This window comes from Mercenaria mercenaria, chromosome 15, assembly GCF_021730395.1.
Source record: "Mercenaria mercenaria strain notata chromosome 15, MADL_Memer_1, whole genome shotgun sequence".
Lineage (NCBI taxonomy): Eukaryota > Metazoa > Mollusca > Bivalvia > Venerida > Veneridae > Mercenaria > Mercenaria mercenaria.
In genome coordinates, this window is record NC_069375.1 from 48249604 (window position 1) to 48268937 (window position 19334).

Sequence of the window (19334 nt, forward strand, 5' to 3'; positions counted from 1 at the left end):
CATGTTAAGCTGAATTGTAACAGAAAAATGCAATTTGCATTGAAACATAAATCCTTTTAAAAACTTAAAAAAATGTTTAAATGTTTTCTCGTTTTTCTACTAGGATATACTGTATATGTAACATCTATCAGGCAGCCATTCTGATACAAATTGATATTACATTTTAGCTACATTCAAAATCCTTTGAATGAAAATTGAGAGTAATATGTTTAGTTTTAAAAGAAATAAAAGCAGTATTTAAATAATATTACTGTAATGTCTTTTATGGTACGCATTTTGAAAATGGCACCATCTTGATTAAAACAAGAGAAGTAGCTCATATTGGTAACGTAGTTTCCAACTGAAATTATTTTAACTTATATTACAGCAATGATTAAATCTACTTAGATCTTATCCATATGTATGTTTGCAAACTTATTTATGGCGGCCAGGTAGAAAATGACAGGACAGTTTCTGTATTAGATTGATCTGCGTAACCAAACTTCAATCCTTGAAAACGTTTTTGGTTTGTTTTATAATACTGAATACTAGTATTTAAACAGTAGTAGCTCATCAATGTTTGTACATGTAACCGATTTCAGGTAGTCATTTTGTGAGCGGTACAATCCTCTGTAACAGTGTCATGTTCAATCAATATCAGGTGATTCCTGTTATAGTTTTGACTTTTAAAGAGGTACGCCTCTTTCATATGTGCATGATTGATCAAATTTAAGGCTGTTATTTGGAAATTTGGAAAGTGGTGGCCGTGTTAATTTGAATAGTCTGTGTAACTAAATAAACTTTTTCGTTGGTAGTTTAACAAACTTAAATTTGGGTAATTTAATTTCTACGTACATAGTGACTACTAAGAAGACCTACGCTAGCATAGAAGAGAATTAAAGTCATCAAAATATAAAAACTTTGGTGGTATTAACTCATATGTCTAATAATTTTAGATTAATTTGAAATAGCTGTCATCTTGAATAAAGACTTATATTGCTGGATCTGCTTCCATTATGATGTTCCCCATAGGGAACTTCCATAAAACTTTTGCGATCGTATTAGTTTTTGCAATACTTTCATCATTTATACTGCACTAGCAAAGAATAGGTCTGTCAGTATGCAATTCGCCCAGAAATGAAACACAAACCATAGGTTTAGTCAACTGACACTAAAGTGCAAAGGTGTCTGAATTTTTAGTTAATTATTCATTCATTTTGTTTTCCTTACTGTAAACATTAGGATTCTGTTCCTTTATAAAGGATTAAAAGTCCTAAAGATTTCCCGCATAAGTATATGTACTAATGTGGTGGGTGGGGTACATCAACCCCTACTTTTTACATTTTATTCAGTATATAATACATATCGTAGCATTCTTTGACAACCAAAGTAAATTATTGATTATTTCAGGCCATAAAAGATAAGATAAGATTTGTTATAAGAAATGTCGCATAAATGTCTCTTTTACCATCCAAATCAGCGATATCCCTTTGCAATGCTAAAATATATTTATTAGACACCAACGTTTTTAAAATCGTCATTAAATTTTACTGAAATGTCGCTCAGACCGACATCCACCCTTAAAAGTTTCCTGAATGATAGTATAACATCATGGTATAGCTCAACCTTTGCCTAATTTCTGGGTTACGATTTTCAATTTTTTTGGCCTTGGCCCACGGACCATTGTGTGACCCGCTCTCAACTAAACTTCTTTGAATCGTTCTGTTTGTCAAAAACTCAGAGGCTGGGCTATATGTCCGTTTATAACTATATGTAAAACGTTGAAACTCTTCTTCTCTTAAACTGCTGGCACGATTTCAAAATAATTCCACTGAAATATACCTTATGTGACTCTCTATCAAACTCGTTCAATTAGAGAAACAACATAGGTAGCAGAGGGCAGGGTTAGTTTTCGTTATATGGCGAGACAGAAGACTTAAAAATATTTTTTCTTCTGAGTTGATTTAAAAATAATTTCAAAAGAATATTCCTTGGGTGACCCTCAACTGTATTTTTAATAAGTATGTTTCATTAATAGACATGGCCATCAGGGACGGAACAGGTTTATCCTGTATGAATATATACGGAAATATTTGAAAATACGTCAATTTCACAATGTTGTTCTCACTCGATCCTCTATAAAGTCTGTTCAGGCAAGATGTGAAGCGATCGAGAGCCATCATTGACCTTTTGTTTTAAATACGCAACCTTCAACCTGATTCAACAAATCAAGCTGTAAAAATAGTTTTCGTTTATAATGCTTGTATTAAATACAAATCTAAATAATACAAAGATGTTCAATAACTTTTGTCTTGTCTATTTAATCGTATCATTGGAAATGGCTTCAAGATGAATAGTAATGTTTTCAAGCACTAGACACAGCGACGTATATATATTTGGTATATTCATAATTATGCCTATATATACTTGCAAGTAAATACACAAAATTACGTCAAAATGGAAGCAAGCGGTTTCGGCAACAAGTTCTGTTAACATTTCATTAAGCCTTCTTTAAAATGAAAATCGTAGAAAAATATATGGATGGCGACACAGAATTGTTAAAACGTATAAACAATTAATAAAGTGAATAGTATATGTCGTTTATCCACGAATGTAAGTTGTAAAAAGGTGTTTATTAAGTAACATTTGAGAAACGAATGTAATAAGATCGTTTTCGTCACCGGTCACTATCATCTAACTTATTTCAATTGAACATTTCTCATTTCGCAGTTCGATGAATGGGTACCAAGCATATTGAACAAGTGGTAATTTATCATCCATTTTGCAACAGTCACATTGTATAAATATTTCCTATTGCAGAGATATTCCACATATTTTATGCTTTAGTCAAAGTTACAAAAAACTTCCCTAATGAACATCAGGTCTAGAGGTCACAGCGTGCACATGTTTGGCGAAATGTAAACAAAAAAAAAACCCATTCAGAATGCATAATATTCACAGTCGAAATGATGTATAAAATTCATCTTAGAAAAGATATTGAATTTAAAGTGTACACGCGTAGTTAAACGACGACTGGCATACATTTTGACATCAGCCAATTAGAATAACTTTGTAATCTAAACAGGAACTTTATTAGGAACGTTCGACCAATTTCTTTCTATAACGTTGATGAAACTATAAACTATGCGTTGTTTCCCTGAGATAAAAAGAAACTGTAGTGTGACCGGTACACAATGGAAGATATTTTACCACTTGTTCAATATGTATAGTACACATTGACCGATGCACGTTTTAGGTGAAAAATGCGAGTATATATAGTATACCTAGGAGTAGGGTGTGGCATTTGTTTTTGGTCTGGTGCCGGTAGGTTTTACAAACTCCCCGCGTTCTTTTTATATTAATTATATTTTTCATACATCTCACTTAAGCTTCATGTAAAGTGCTTTGAAATCCCCCAGATGAGTGTTTGTTTAAGGTAAAAAGTATTTCATAAAAGGTAAACCAAACCGTTCGGAACAAGTAGAAGAGGCTTCAAAGAGAGGATGTACTGCTTAGAACAGGAAATGTTGTCTAAATCACATAAAGTTATATTGGACATTTTCTTTTTTTTATATCAAACTTCTTTTTCTTTTTGAAAATATTGTATCATTATGTTAATGAATTGTGTGTGCGCAACGTATTTATTCAGGTACTGTGAGTATTAAAAAACGTTTTTAAAACTTGTAAATCTAAAGAATTTGCAAAACTTACAAAATATTAGTAAAAGCAGAGCTGTCAAAATTACGCAAAATACTGTCATATTTAAATACAATATTGTAAGTAAATGACTTTTCATGACAGGAAATACACAATTAAAACAACTAAGCGGAAAGTATTTTTGAAAGAAAGAAGTCTGATGTGTTTCTTAAAAAAACAGAACATGGACAATCCAAGTATATTCGATATAAAGAAATAAATATTTCCAGACGAGGATAATTTTTAGACAGTATTTCCTACTTCTTCTGAACAATTCGGTATTTGAGCCATTCCATTAAAGGGGCCTGCTATATGTTTATTATTGGAAAATATTTAATTTTTACTTCATACTTCCTCAAGCAAATAAAAAAGAAAATCAACTGAAAGAAAAAAATATCAGTATTTTATTTTTTATAAGGAATTATTGACAACGTACGTTCCAGTGGATAATACGGGCTGATCTGAGTGGGCCTGTCATATGTTTATAATTGGAATTTATTTCATTCGTTCTTCAGATTTTATTTAGCAACTAAGTAGATTAACAACCTTTACTTTTTATCATTTTTTCATAGGTGTCCAGATGCAATAACAAAGGACCCAAAACTTCAGTGGTTTCAGTTCAAAATAAATCACAGAATTATTTGCACAAGCTATTTATTGCAAAACAAAAATGAGTAAAAGAAATAATAACTTTTGTACGCTATGTCACAATCACTCAGAAACCATAGAGCATTTATTTGCAGACAGCCAAATTTTGCTAATATTTTGGGAAGAAGTAGATGGATAAAAAGAAAATGTCCTAATGCAGATATCAACTGGTCAATGTCAGACATTCTATTAGGCAATACAAATTTCAGTGCAGCTACTCTATTACTTATCTTGATTGAAAAATACACTATTTATCAAAGTAAATTTAAGAAGGCGGATGTTTATTAATAGTTTAAGAATACATTTGGAAACCGAGATATATATCGCAAAAAAATCCCAAAATATAAATAGCCTTGAAAGAAAATGGAATAGTTTAAGGACTCTACTTGTAGATGATAAAGTGTAACACGTGAGTCGGGGGCTTCATAAGTGGCTGCGCTTGTTGTCTTGTTTTTGTATCTTTCAATTAACTCAGGAACTGAAGAACATGCTATCTATGGAACACATTATTAGCTTTTGACTAATGGTTATTTTATTTTTACTGACTTTTTTTCCGTTCTGACCTTGTACCTTTTTAAGTACTTTTTTCCTTTTTTCCATATAATTTGTTGAAAAGGTTACTATAGAAATGGTACGTAACACTGCAATTCCACACAAAATTATTTGTAATAGTTTTATCCCCTAGATCAATATTAGGTTAAAGATTGTACTAACCTTACGGGTTAAATGTAAGCAAGGTAACTGTTGTGCGAACTAAGCCGCTAACTTAATGTGTGTAGTTGGATACATGATGCCTACTGGTCACTTTGTCCTTGCCACTTTCGCATTTGTTTTTTTCTTTGGGGCAATGATACCAAATTATAATACAACCTTTAACGATGTTAACTGTAAGATATAAACATTGCAAATCAAATATATTTACTTACTAGTTACTCGAATAGTGTTTGTAAAACTATATAATCATGAGCATAGTCTTTACATTGTTAATATACTATTAGTCTTTCCGTTTAGAATAGCCTCCGACTGGAATGTAATATGTATCACCTAATGCTGAACAATTTGTGTCACTAATTCTATACACCTGTGCATGTATGTTTTTTCCAGACAATTCTCGATGATGTAGAGCTGCATTAAACGTTTTCTGGCACATAAAATCAATTTCGTTATGAATTTATGATGCTATTGATGTTAAAATGGAAGTAAATTATAAAAAAAGTCATAAACGGAATATGACAACATACATGTACATGTATAACAGAAATATAATAAAACGCGCTGATCGGGCAGGGCCTGTCATATTTCTATTATTGCAAAATATTTGGATTATTCTTATATATTATATAACGAAAACAAATGCGATTTTTGTGAAAGCACATATCGTTTTTATCTACGTTGTGTAACACGTGTCTCTGATTAGGAGTGATTAAAGTTTGATTCAATTATCACACCTATCGAGTATATCAATTACTTAGTATAATTTGTAAGTGCCCACAAGTGGCATGAGATGAATGTCGCAAAATTTTATTATAACTTTTGCTTTTACACAGCTTACCGCCTTTGTTTATTTTAATTTGCTCCCTGCAAATAATGCCGCTAGATATTTTGGTAAAGTCCCCAAGGTTATCAGCTATGCTGATTTAAGTTCTGATTATTTATTTTGTATGTCATTATAAGGCGTAAAAAAATTGTTTGTTTCCGGTGGCCCGACCTACCCTATTTTTTTTCCGCCAACCCTAAACTTTTTTAGCGGTAAAATCGGGCCGCATATTTTTGCAAAGAAGAATATTATTATTTTTATAGCTCTTTGCACGAATGGACTACTCCACCGATCGGGCGAGTGAATTTTACGTGGTAACTTTACCAAATTGAGAAATTACATCAGGCAAAATTACCTGGATTGACTGGAATTTACCCGCGAATCGTAAAAATATCAAAACGTCATGCTGGTAATTTACCAATCCACAAGCACGTGCGCCCTATCGTAATATCTGATTTACATTGCGGTTACTTTTGACACAAAAAACGCGCGTAGTGCATTCATTTTTTAATATAATCGCTTCAAATTTTCAACACCGCTTGAGAACTAATACAGTTTGAATTCTATAACAATTTTAATAAGATATCGGCAGGAATGTAGGCAAAATTCTTTAAAAACAATCAAATTTTCATAAAATGTTTTGTAAAATTTCAAATTGCGCGATCTTGATTATTTATTTCTTTCTTAAAGTAAATAAACGGTACATAGTATGGTAATAAAATTCAGACTTTTGATCAGAAAGTACAAAAAACACAATTAAAAATCTTAAATAATGAAAAAGCGGTAGCAATTTAAATACATGGTGTAAAACCACTTTTGGCAAACAGATTTGTTAGCGCGGCAGAATAGGTTACGTGACCTCGTGAACGTACGGTGCCCCTAAAGTGACATGTTACACACTTTTTTTCCAATTAGGTAATGTGACACTTTTTTTTATTTCGTTTAAACGAAATTAAAAAAGTGTCACATTACCTAATTGGAAAAAAAGTGTGTAACATGTCACTTAAGGGGCACCGTATGAACGTAAACAGAAATGTGGTTTTAAAATAGAGCAGTATGATGTCGTTGCGGTTTTTAGCTCACATGTCACAAAGTGACAGTGTGAGCTTTTGTGATCGCGCAGCGTCCGTCGTCCGTCGTCCGTCCGTGCGTCCGTGCGTCCGTCCGTGCGTAAACTTTTGCTTGTGACCTCTCTAGAGGTCACATTTTTCATGGGATCTTTATGAAAGTTGGTCAGAATGTTCATCTTGATGATATCTAGGTCAAGTTTGAAACTGGGTCACGTGCGGTCAAAAACTAGGTCAGTAGGTCTAAAAATAGAAAAACCTTGTGACCTCTCTAGAGGCCACATTTTTCACAAGATCTTCATGAAAATTGGTCAGAATGTTCATCTTGATGATATCTAGGTCAAGCTTGAAACTGGGTCACATGCCTTCAAAAACTAGGTCAGTAGGTCTAAAAATAGAAAAACCTTGTGACCTCTCTAGAGGCCATATTTTTCATGGGATCTGTATGAAAGTTGGTGTGAATGTTTATCTTGATGATATCTAGGTCAAATTTGAAACTGAGTCACGTGCGGTCAAAAACTAGGTCAGTAGGTCTAAAAATAGAAAAACCTTGTGACCTCTCTAGAGGTCATACTTTTGAATGGATCTTCATGAAAATTGGTCAGAATGTTCACCTTGATGATGTCTAGGTCAAGTTTGAAACTGGGTCACGTACCTTCAAAAACTAGGTCAGTAGGTCAAATAATAGAAAAACCTTGTGACCTCTCTAGAGGTCACATTTTTCATGGGATCTGTATGAAAGTTGGTGTGAATGTTCATCTTGATAATATCTAGGTCAAGTTCGAAACTGGGTCACGTGCGGTCAAAAACTCGGTCAGTAGGTCTAAAAATAGAAAAACCTTGTGACCTCTCTAGAGGTCATACTTTGAATGGATCTTCATAAAAATTGGTCAGAATGTTCATCTTGATGATATCTAGGTCAAGTTTGAAACTAGGTCACGTGCTATCAATAACTAGGTCAGTAGGTCAAATAATGAAAAAACCTTGTGACCTCTCTAGAGGCCATATTTTTCATGGGATCTGTATGCAAGTTGGTCTGAATGTTCATCTTGATGATATCTAGGTCAGGTTCAAAACTGGGTCACATGAGCTCAAAAACTAGGTCACTATGTCAAATTATGGAACAAAAAAACGACGTCATACTCAGTTCAAAACTGGGTCATGTTGGGACAGGTGAGCGATTCAGGACCATCATGGTCCTCTTGTTAATAAGTTTTAAATGATTCTTTGTACATGTATTTTTTGACACAAGACTTTGTTAGAACAGAACAGAGTTCTGTTCTGTAATGCCATGACAATCTCGGGCAACTATACCGCTTTGATCTCCACTTCAGAAGCCATAATAACCGACACACTTCTTTTAGCTCTTAGAGGGGGTGTTAATTGGTAATGAAAACAAGGCCAGTTACTTTGTTTATCATCAGAATAATTACCGATAATTATTAAAGTTTTTTTTTCACTTTCAACAGGGGCCGGGTGGATGATGATTATTGTGTCCATTTTTTGGGACACTTTTCAAAATAACTATTTTTCGGGATAACAGATTGCTACAGTTTTCCATTTTTAATTACTTTAGAAATAAGTCCAGTTTCTTTGAGTCATATGAAGTTATGAGTGTACAACATCACAATTTATGTGATAGAATTGGAGATCCACTAAAGTCTGAGCAGGTCTACTAGATTTTTGCAGTTGGTGGACCTGCTGGCAACTGCTGAAAAAAAGTTAAGGTCGAGGCCTGCAGAGTCATGAAAAGTCAGTTTTAGATGGGATTTATAGTAGTAAGACATTGAACAACCACTTGCAGCTTTATTAATTCACAATTTGTGCATACCAGTCAAAACTCCACTGTCTGGCATTTCCAGTTAATCCAGAATTTTAGATTGGGGTAGGGGGTGATGGTATTACTCTCAATGCAGCTCAAAGATGCAAAACATATTCCTGGCCAGTGGACTTTTACTTGGTTTTAGTTTGAAATATAAATGTTGGTTGTTGAATAATATTCAATATTAAATGTATTATTTAAAGAGAGAATCCACAGCAAGATTTCATTCAAGTTTCATGTTTAATCAAATATAAACCCTGTTCTCCGCAAGTAATTGCCAACTTCTCCACATGAATTAGCGGTGGAGAATGAATGATATAGGACACAACGATCCTATGACCACTCGATATGTAGATCGACTGCTCTACCGATTGAGCTAATTGGACGGGCTAACCTGGAAACGGAAAAAAACAACATGATTGTAAAGCAAGTATTTATTTCATAATATTTAAATACACAATCAAATAGCATTTTATATTGCTAAAACATCATCAAAGTCATTGTACATTCGGGTGTAAATCAAACATAACAATAGGATGCATGTTTATAAGGTTTATAATCTCCCTGTTTGAAACTACGATGGTGTTAAGTTAACAAAAAAACAACAAAAAAACAAAAAAAAATGCCTACCTACCTACCCTATTTTTTTTGGCCATGTCACTGGAAACAAACAATTTTTTTAGGCCTAAGGTGTATTCACGTTTAACAGATCGCTTTTGTAAATGTTAAGCCTTATGTAGTGTTTACTTGTACATCTTTTAATAAAAAACAGCAACACTCATCATATTTCCTTCTTTAATTGATACTTGCCACTTAAATATGCTTTGATTATGAACACTTTATACAATAGTTTGTAATTAAATACATTATATTGCCTCGTAGTTAAGATGTGAAATATTTACATATTAAATTTGTATATTAAAGTTAAACTCTGATATCAGTTGTTTATTTTAGGAAAATAAATAATCAAATAATCCCAAACACATGGCAGGCTCTTTTCGATCAAGTTAAGCCAATTTCAATCAGAAGCGCTTGATGCAATGACTCATAGTTTTTGTATGACTCTTTTGAAAATCGAAAATTGATAATTTTCCTTATTTTATTTTATTTTTAATGACTACATGTAAATAAAATATGAAGAAAAAATAAATAATTTCCAATAATAATTATACGTCCTTTCCGATTAAGTTAGGACCTTTGCGATCAGCGCATTTTATGAACTGATACTATTTTGTCTATAATTCTTTTAAAAATAATAAAAAATGATATTTTTCCTCATAATCTATTTTTCTTTTTTATTTGCTTAATGGAATATGAGAATGATTAAATAATTTCCAATAATAAACATATGGCTGGCCCTTTTCGATCAAGTTGGGCCCTTTCCGACTTGTATTCTGTCTATAATTCATTTAAAATCATAAACTGATTTTTTCTTTTATAGTTTATTTTCTTTTTTTATCTGCTTAAGAAATAATTAAATCATTTCTTATTTCTTATTATAAATACAGCGCAGACCCTCTCCGATCAAAGTAGGCCCTATCCGATCAGTGCGTTTAATTATTTGACTCGTTTTTCTTCTATATGTCATTCAAAAATCCTAAATTGATATTTTTCTTTCATGATTTATTTTTCTTTTTTATATGCGTAATGGAATACAAAGACATAATTAAATAATATCTAATAACAAACGTTTTGCAAGCCATTTCCGAACAAGTTAAGCTATTTCAAATCAACGTGTTTTTTGCCTGACTCGTATTTTGTCTACCATTGATTTAAAAACCAAAAATTGATCACACGAAGGCATAATTTAATAATTTCCATATTACAGGCCCTTTCGGATCATGTTAAGCCTTTTTCGCGGAATTGACTCTTTCCGGTATCTAGTCAAATCTGATAACCAGTAACGTTTATTATGTATGTCAAGTCACGTCTGTCTTACAAATTTTTAAAACGATACTATGAAAATCAAACTCAAATTTATTACTTTGCTTCAAGGAAATTATTAGGTAAATCAACATTGCCACGTATTTACACACCCACATACTCACACATGGACGTTCATACCTATATTAATTATTCTTAGTTCTGTTTAAAGCACAATTTTCTTTTTAGTTGTAAATATAATTCGGTTTCACATTTTGATCTACAGATTTTATGATGCATTTTTAACAAATTTTAATGTTTCCTTGTTAAAACTAGACTCCAGTCATGTTTAGTCTTTTATGTTTTACATCGTTATTTAGACATTAAATGACGAATTTGAATTAAAATTTATTTTTACCATCAAATATAGTGTACAAAGCGAGTTTTCCAGGGAGATTGCATACAAACCTTTCGTCTATCACATTTAGATAACAATTGTCTCTAAAATGTGTGAAAAAGAGACATCTTTGGTACTGTTGCATACATTTAGTGCTCCTATTTACTAAAAACTGCGCGCGAAACATAATTAACATATTTCAACACATACATTATATAGTTTATTAGAGTCTCATTATTGTTATATTAACATACATAGAAATATAACATTCATAAAATGTACAATGCCACTCATTAAATTGAACTACAAGAGGCTATGAAATAAAACATTAAAATACTCTCTCTTACACATTCCTGAAATTTCAACACCACATCCTCGTCTTCTTGCTTGTTCCGCTTGGCTTTAAATGGTGTTTCTCTTATTGTTTTGAATTCTGCAGAGGCATTGACTACATGTGTATATGGCTTGTTCGGTTATTTTACATGAACAGTTTTGTAGTTACATATCATGTCTTTTGCATTAACAAGGGATTCACCTTGCAGAAATAACTTTCATTTTCACCGTCTATGATATTGTAAATTCATAAACTAACACAGTCTTGTCAAAATATGTTTCACTTTAATAGCTTCTTCAGTTGACAATAATATGAAATACACAATGCTATATGAAATACGTAAATGACGTCGATGCGCCAAATGGACGTCGGCGTTTAGACACCACAAATGGCTCACAAATGTGCACGATGAAATAACACGTCTTTGTATGTTCATATACTATACATTATTACACCTTTCAATGTAAATAGTTGTGACATTATCGTTTAGATAATACACATTACTAGTAAATCATTATTTATTAACTGAATCAAATTTTCACCGTCTAGTAATTTTGAACCTAGTAGAGTTTGATACTCACTATTTAACAAAGAAACCACTCCGAGTTAAAGATCTTTCATCATTTTTTTATTCTAAAATATAAGGGTTTTGTTGTGTGATGAAATTGCAAGACCTAATCTATCTACTGCTAATTTAAGAAGTACCTTGAGTGAGTTGTATTTCAAGTATATTTAAATATAGTGTATGAAACAAACAAAAAAAAAACAAAAAAAAACAACAACATAATATCTCGTCAGCCCTGGGCCTTGTACAAAATTTCCGTTTTGCAATGGCTTGATATAGTAAGATTTGAGTAAACTGACATTGTATTTCATGTAATACATTAATAAAGTAAAATAGTACGTTTCACTTTTTAAATAATCATTATTTATGATGTAAAAGATAATATAAGTATTAAATAAAAGATACTTCTTTACGAACTGATCATACTGAAGAGAATTTCGAAAAACTTATATGTTTTTATCTTCTGCAATAAGAAGGATATTAGAGTATAAGTATACTTAATGAATAAGATAAAAAATGTTTAAAAGCAAGAGGAGAAGCAAGATATCTCAGTAATGATCTAAAGAAGTTTACATTACAATAAAAAGCCGTTAAAATTCAGTATTATTACTACACGACTTTTAAGTTGTAAATAGGTAATCAATCATACATGTAAACTGAGCAATAGCCGCCCAGCTGGGTAGTGATTTGCCTCTAGGATTTACGACGGAGATCAAATAGATAATATTTGGTAACTGTTATATTGAATTTTACACACACATTGTTATCATTATGCCCACTCATGTTAGATTTCAATACAACGGTCTTTCTTACCGTATTATTTTGTTCAAACGACATTGAAAGAGAACGGTTGAACGAAAAATACAGACAAATAAAATGTATCTGGTATCATTCGGCAACTAATCCTCCTTATATTCTAGCACACCTGTTAAAAAGAACACAGAAACTGTATGTTATTATGCGACACATGCACTGACATAGCGTGAAGTGTCATGGCATCGCGCTTGGAAAGAATGTCACATGAATCAGGCAAATATTTGGTGAATAACTTCAAGGTGTAAATATAATAAATGATAACTTGTTAGAATCGAAATACAATAATTTGCTCTCGTTTAGATCTGTATCATTTTATCATTCGAGAAGAGAAGACCCACTGTCTTTGTTACATTTATCTAGCAAAGTTGATCTATACAGAGTTTTAAAGACATGTACGGGCCTACTAATACATATTAAATATATCAACTTCTATACGACATTACACCAATATGGCCGAAAGCTGGAAACCCTGCTAAACTGAGTCAAAGTTAGAGCAAGACTATAAGTGAATTACTGACCTGTTATGGTACAATGTCCTCTCTAACAGTTTACAGCCTGTTTAATCCTGCAGGAAGAGTTTATGGACATGGTCATTCGATGGCGAGTATTTTCAGCAGATATTCCTGGCCAAGCTAGACTTGCGAACGTTTTTTGTTTTATTTCTTTGGCACAGCCGTTGTATCGTAATGCCGGGAAAGGCTTTATCAAAACAGGTGTTTATCAATTTGCAAGAAAATATCATGCTCACGTTAGAACAAACAATTATGATTTTGCACTCTAATAAGCAAAATTAAACAATGTCATTCGCATCTAGTCAAGAAATGTTTGTCGTGACATATAATTTTTACAGGGTAACGTATTAAGATATTGCCAGTCTAAAATATGGTCTTCTGACATATCATCATATATACTTAGTGTGTAACATAGGACATGAACTTAAATCACGTATTATAAAAAACTAAAACAGTATATAGTACAAATATACTAAGAGTTAAAAATCAATGCAATACCAGAAGCTGAAATTATGTACAAGCGGTTAAAGAATACTGTAAATATTATTGGCAATCCGCACCAAAACACTAAAAACTATGTGGGAAAAGTACGGGAAAGCTTTTAGCAATAATATTGTTATCATACATGTGTACCTGTATGAAATCTTATATCGATATATTTAAACTGGATCATATATTACGATACAATATGACTGCAAAGTTATGATAGTATTTTAAAAGAAATTTAATTAATTTAATATATTTTCTAAACTTTAAATTGTATTCGTTTCTTTGAAGCAGCTTGCTAAATTAGAGGCGAGACTAACACATAAGAATCAGCCACTTTTGGACTTGAAAAATCCTGGTTAAAGTTTTGCTTTTATTACAGTATCCAAAACCAATGCAGATGTTGAACTGAAACTTCACATGTTTCTCCCGGATTATAAAACTAGGTTATAGCATCAATTCACATAACTCTGACATACATTTTGGACAAATTATGCGTTCTTTTGGTCTTAGAAAATCCTGGTTAAAGTTTTGCTTGCAAGTACATATAGCTATTATTTAAAGGCATATAGCTTTGAAACTTAATTTTCTTTCTTCTAGGTCAATAACCAACCTCACATGATCAAGTCCCATAACTGTGACATGCATTTTGTGAAAATTATGCCCCCCTTTTGGACTTAAAATATCATGGTTAAAATTTTATAAGCAAGTTACTTTTCCCACAACTAATGCAGATATTAAATTGAAACTTCACTTGTGTCTTCGGGTTATAAATCTAGGTTATAGCAAGTTGTGCGTACAAGTACATATAAAGCTAATTATAACTTTGAAATTTTCTTTTCCTAGGTCAATAACCAAACTCACATGATCAAGTCTTATAACTCTTACATGTATTTTGGACAAATTATGCCCCCTTTTGGACTTTGAAACTTCTGGTTAAAACTTTGTACGCACGTTAATATCCCCAAAACTAATGCAGTTATTAAATTGAAACTTCACATGTGTCTTTGGGGTTATCAATCTAGGTGGTAGCATCAAGTCTCTGACATGTAGTTTGGCCAAATAATGCCTCCACTGTACTAAGAAAATCCTGGTTAAAGTTTTCCAAAATTTTCCAAAGTTCTCAAAAATTAATCCAGATACTGGATTGAAACTATAATTATTATAACATTTACGGTAATATTCCTGCTTCTGGGACAATAATTTGATTAATCGAGCATTGGCGGTCTTATGGACAGCTCTTGTTTTACTTTTTGTCCTCTTTCCCCAGTCTGTTGGCAAAATCAATTTTGATGCTATTTCTAGCTTCTTTGTGTATTCCAAAAATGTCTTGTAGGTATTTTTAGATGATTTCCTCGCAATTCTCAGTTTGGCCGTGCCTTGCTTCAGGTTTACCATAAAACATTAGATTCTCCATCGTTTGCCGCATTCGGAGATCAGTTAATGCAGATTCTATTTCTGTCACTTTCCAAGGTACGGGTTTGAGTTTACTAAGTTTGAAATATGAATGTCAGCTTTTGCGGAAGTTATTTTGCTGCCTTGTACGCCACTCAAGTCACTGACGAATCTACATGATTTTTCAGATTGTTCTTTTTATGCACTACAAATGAAACAATCGAAAATATCTATGTATATTTCTGATTAACCTACATGTGAATACTCTCTAAAATGGTTAATTATATATTTTTAACGTCAGGAATCCAGCAGTTTACATTAAACAATGATACTACAGTGACATTCGGTCGATATGAACTGATATTAAGTTGTTTATATTAAGTCAATCGATGAATCTGCTTTCATTTCTTTTAGAATAAAATCTGACACTGTGCTGGCGCTTTTGCATTGCTTAAAATATCCGTGTCCGTTTTCCTCATCTTCCCATTTATATAAACGCTTCCGACATGTTCCAGTCCAACACGTTTCGAAGGAAACGGATGACCTCCTCCGAATCGGTCACATGAGAAAGAGTCATGCTGGTACACGGATGGTTGCGCAATCGGCCATACAACACTATTAAGAAAGTCCATGTCTTGAAGGTAATTGTCGTTCATAACTTGATGTTGTAACAAATGTTCCATGTTAGGAATGGCTTCCCAAGTACCGCCCCACATTCCACCACTCATAGCGTAGTGAGAGTGTGATGGGTGATCACGCATCACATGAAATCTTTTTCCAGACACAATCCATTCATCTACGGCCGCTTTCTCACGTGGAGATAACCTTGAATCTATATCCCTTATTATATATCGTGACACAAAAGGCACAGAAGCGACTAGAAATCGCCAAGACATTTTGTTTTTTAACACAGATCCTGTCATATTCATGCATTTTACTATAGTTTTGTCACAGACAGTAGATATTACGTTTAAGGGGACGGTGTTGTCGTGATATAACCACACTGTCCAGCTCGGATATATAGTTTTGATTAATTCTGTATTTGCCAGTGCCCCATCTGTGTAACGGGTGTCTGAACCAAATAATGAGTAAGAAACAATAAAGACAGACTGCTTTGAAATGATATGGTTAGTGATTTTATTTCGATATTGTTCTAAAGGTTTATCGTCCAAGCTGTTTCCAAATTTAAACTGAACGCTCAATTGCAATGGCTCCGTAGAGTTTTGAACTTTCAGTTCTGTAATATGATATGGTTTATAAACATCCGTAATCCACTGAATTGCTTCCAAATTGTCTAAATCAAGATCAGTGGGGAAGAATTGTTTGAATACTTCCAAATGAGACTTATGTATGACAATTAAATACGACCGTGTCAATTGTGTTTCACCCATTTCGGATGTGACAACTATGCCAAAGTCTGATACAATGTGTTTTCTAAGTTTCTTTATTGAATATATTATCCCGTCTGTATTAAGGACATTAGAAAACGTGCCATTACATATCAAAATCAGGTAATCCATGCCGTCTTTTACCGATATATGTGCCAAATGATTTACAGTCTTGGTGAATGTTTCAGTAGATGCTCCCAAGGATGTGACTTTATTATTGGCATTTAAATCGCTATTTAGAAGGCGTTGTTCCACATTACTATTTCTCCCGTATACTTTGAATGCAAATTGATCATTCGCAGTCTTCAACTTAAAAACGTCGTGGATGGAAAATTTTATGTCATGAAATGGAATCAAAATTCCTATTTTAACTTGCGTGTTTTCAAACTTCCTCTGAGGTCTATGTGTATTTTTCCACGTAGTAAGGCAAGCAATGAAGAAACATGACACTGTGACTATAACTGCAGACTTCCTCAACACCTTTATTCTCATCATTTTTACCACTTCTGAAGTTACTTTCAATACTTCTAAAAGGAACAGAAAAGGGACAGATTAGGTCACACGTCAAAATCCTTCATTTTGCAAAATCCACCGTATGACAGTTAACTGAAATGAAATTGTGAAATGTATGTCATTGCGCATTAAAAATGGAATCGGTATAACGACAACCATTTGTTGTTAGATTAAGGAATTAGTAATCTTTGGTACAAGGGTAAATTTAAATTTGTTGAACCGCAGCAATTTATGGTATTACTTGTAATTTAATGTTTAGCTGCAACAGTCTCAAGTTCGTTTAACTCTGTCTCTTCTAGTCCATTTTTATCTAGTTTGAAGGTACTTATTATTGAAAGAAGAAGGAAAATACGGATATTTAATACTTTTAAGTGTATTTAAATTTCACTGGTATCCGTACAAATCTACGTAGTTGATAATTTTACATGGTAACCTTTTTGTCTTAACGTTTAATTTTACCATGACAATAGAGAGGTTTAAAATATCTTAAATCTTGCGTTTTTATCTTCAAAACATTTTATTTTTAAAGTAAGTAATATGTTTGTGTTATTTGCATTTATTTCAACAAAGTTCTAATGTTAAATTACTAACAGTAGTACCCCTGGTCTGATTTTGATGGAAAAAAATCATTTTGCTTGCAAATATTATTCTCATAACATTAATTTAATTTAAGAAATCACTGTTTTCTACTGAAATTTGAACAACTTTATAGCCTAATTTTAGTATATAGGTACCAAATTATCAATAGAAACGAACAAATTGGTATTAATATTAAATCGAACTGCCCAATATTTATTTGAAAGTGACGGAGTAAGTAACCTTTCACCCAACTATATTCCCAATAACATCAGTTATCATCAGCCATTTTCTTACATTCCGCATAATGTTTCAATATTGCTACATAAAAGCCGAAAAGTATTTTTCATTATTTAGAACGAAAGACTTATTAAAATATTTTGGCGAATACTGGCTGTTTAAAAAAGTTCAAATAAAACAATGCTCAGTAGTTTCAAGATAAAAGCGGTGACGTCATTTTAAGGCAACAATGTTTTGTAGCGTTTCTGTGGTAATATATTAATTATTTCAGCATAATTAAGCCATAAAGCAGGTTAATGATTTTTTTCCAGAAAAATAAATATACAAACATGTTTTTCAGATGAATTTATCTAACAAACGGCAAATATATAGGACTCCAATTTTTCATATGGGACACAAAATTATTCCAAAAAACTTTGAAAATCTTAGTGAGAACCCTGCATATAGTTTGTCATAAACATTGTCGTAAATTCTCACGTTAGCTTCCGGTTTGGCATGCGCACATACAAATATAAAGGCAACTACCTCTTTATATGACTCCTTAGGACAACGTCCCAAGACTCTGATCATCGGTTATTGTTTCATTACCTTCGTTTGCATTTCATGCTACAGTGACCTTTTATGATCGTTTGATGTCAGTGCGTGCGTTGTCTTTAAGGAATACCTCCTTCTTAATCACGATGAAGATTTCAACCACACTTCACAAGAGTGTTACTTGGGTAGCCTTCTTTCAAAGTCCTTCAGGTAGTCATTACTAATTTCTGGCTTCCATAGCAACCGAAATGAAAATAAAATCTCCTTAAGGTTTAGCAGTATGTCGCAAAACCACAGACATTTTTAGTAAACAAACAACATCTTTATAAACAACCCATCTGTCCAATACATGTTTTACCGTTCTTTCCCGTAGAATTGGATACTTAAAATATTCAAAAAGAGTTGCATATAACAACTTCTTAAAAATTGTGAGTTTTTAATGGCGTTAAACTGTTCAAGAAGTGTGGCCCATTCATGCAGTTCTTTTTCAAAATCCAATATATATATGAATAAATTTATAGTGGTTTTGTAGAATAATATCAATGTTTACATACTGTTTAATTTTCATGTAAAACAATTCTTTCTTTCTATGATATTGTGATGTACGAACATTCTTCTCCGAAACACAGACCTAACACTTCTTTGAAATAGTTACACTAAAACGTTTCTTTGGCGACTCTAACAAATTCTTACAAATACCAACGATTCCTCTCTAAATGTGCTGATCCAAGTTAATTTCATAGCAATTTACCTTAAGTGACCATTCACCAGATTCCTTTCAATAGATTTTTTTATTTTAAAAAACATGTCCGACCAGGGGCGGGGTATGTTTTCTCTGTATGGCTATATGGTAACTTTTAAAGAATTCTCCTCTGAAACTGCTAGCTAATTTTGAAAAGAATATCACAGAAATTATCCTAAGTTATTAAATTGTAAATTCACAATACAAAGAAGTTCTTTAAACTT

The 19334-nt window shown here is 32.5% G+C and overlaps 1 protein-coding gene across 1 annotated transcript in view; it reads right to left on the reverse strand.

Moving 5' to 3' along the window:
* Positions 1-8840: 8840 nt before the first annotated feature.
* LOC123552226 (uncharacterized) overlaps positions 8841-19334 on the reverse strand; it is a 34760-nt gene continuing 24266 nt past the window's right edge. Inside the window, exon 3 of the mRNA XM_053525212.1 lies at positions 8841-17032. Coding sequence (XP_053381187.1) covers positions 15528-17000 — 1473 coding nt within the window. The 5' untranslated portion in view covers positions 17001-17032 and the 3' untranslated portion in view covers positions 8841-15527. The remainder of the gene's footprint in view (positions 17033-19334) is intronic.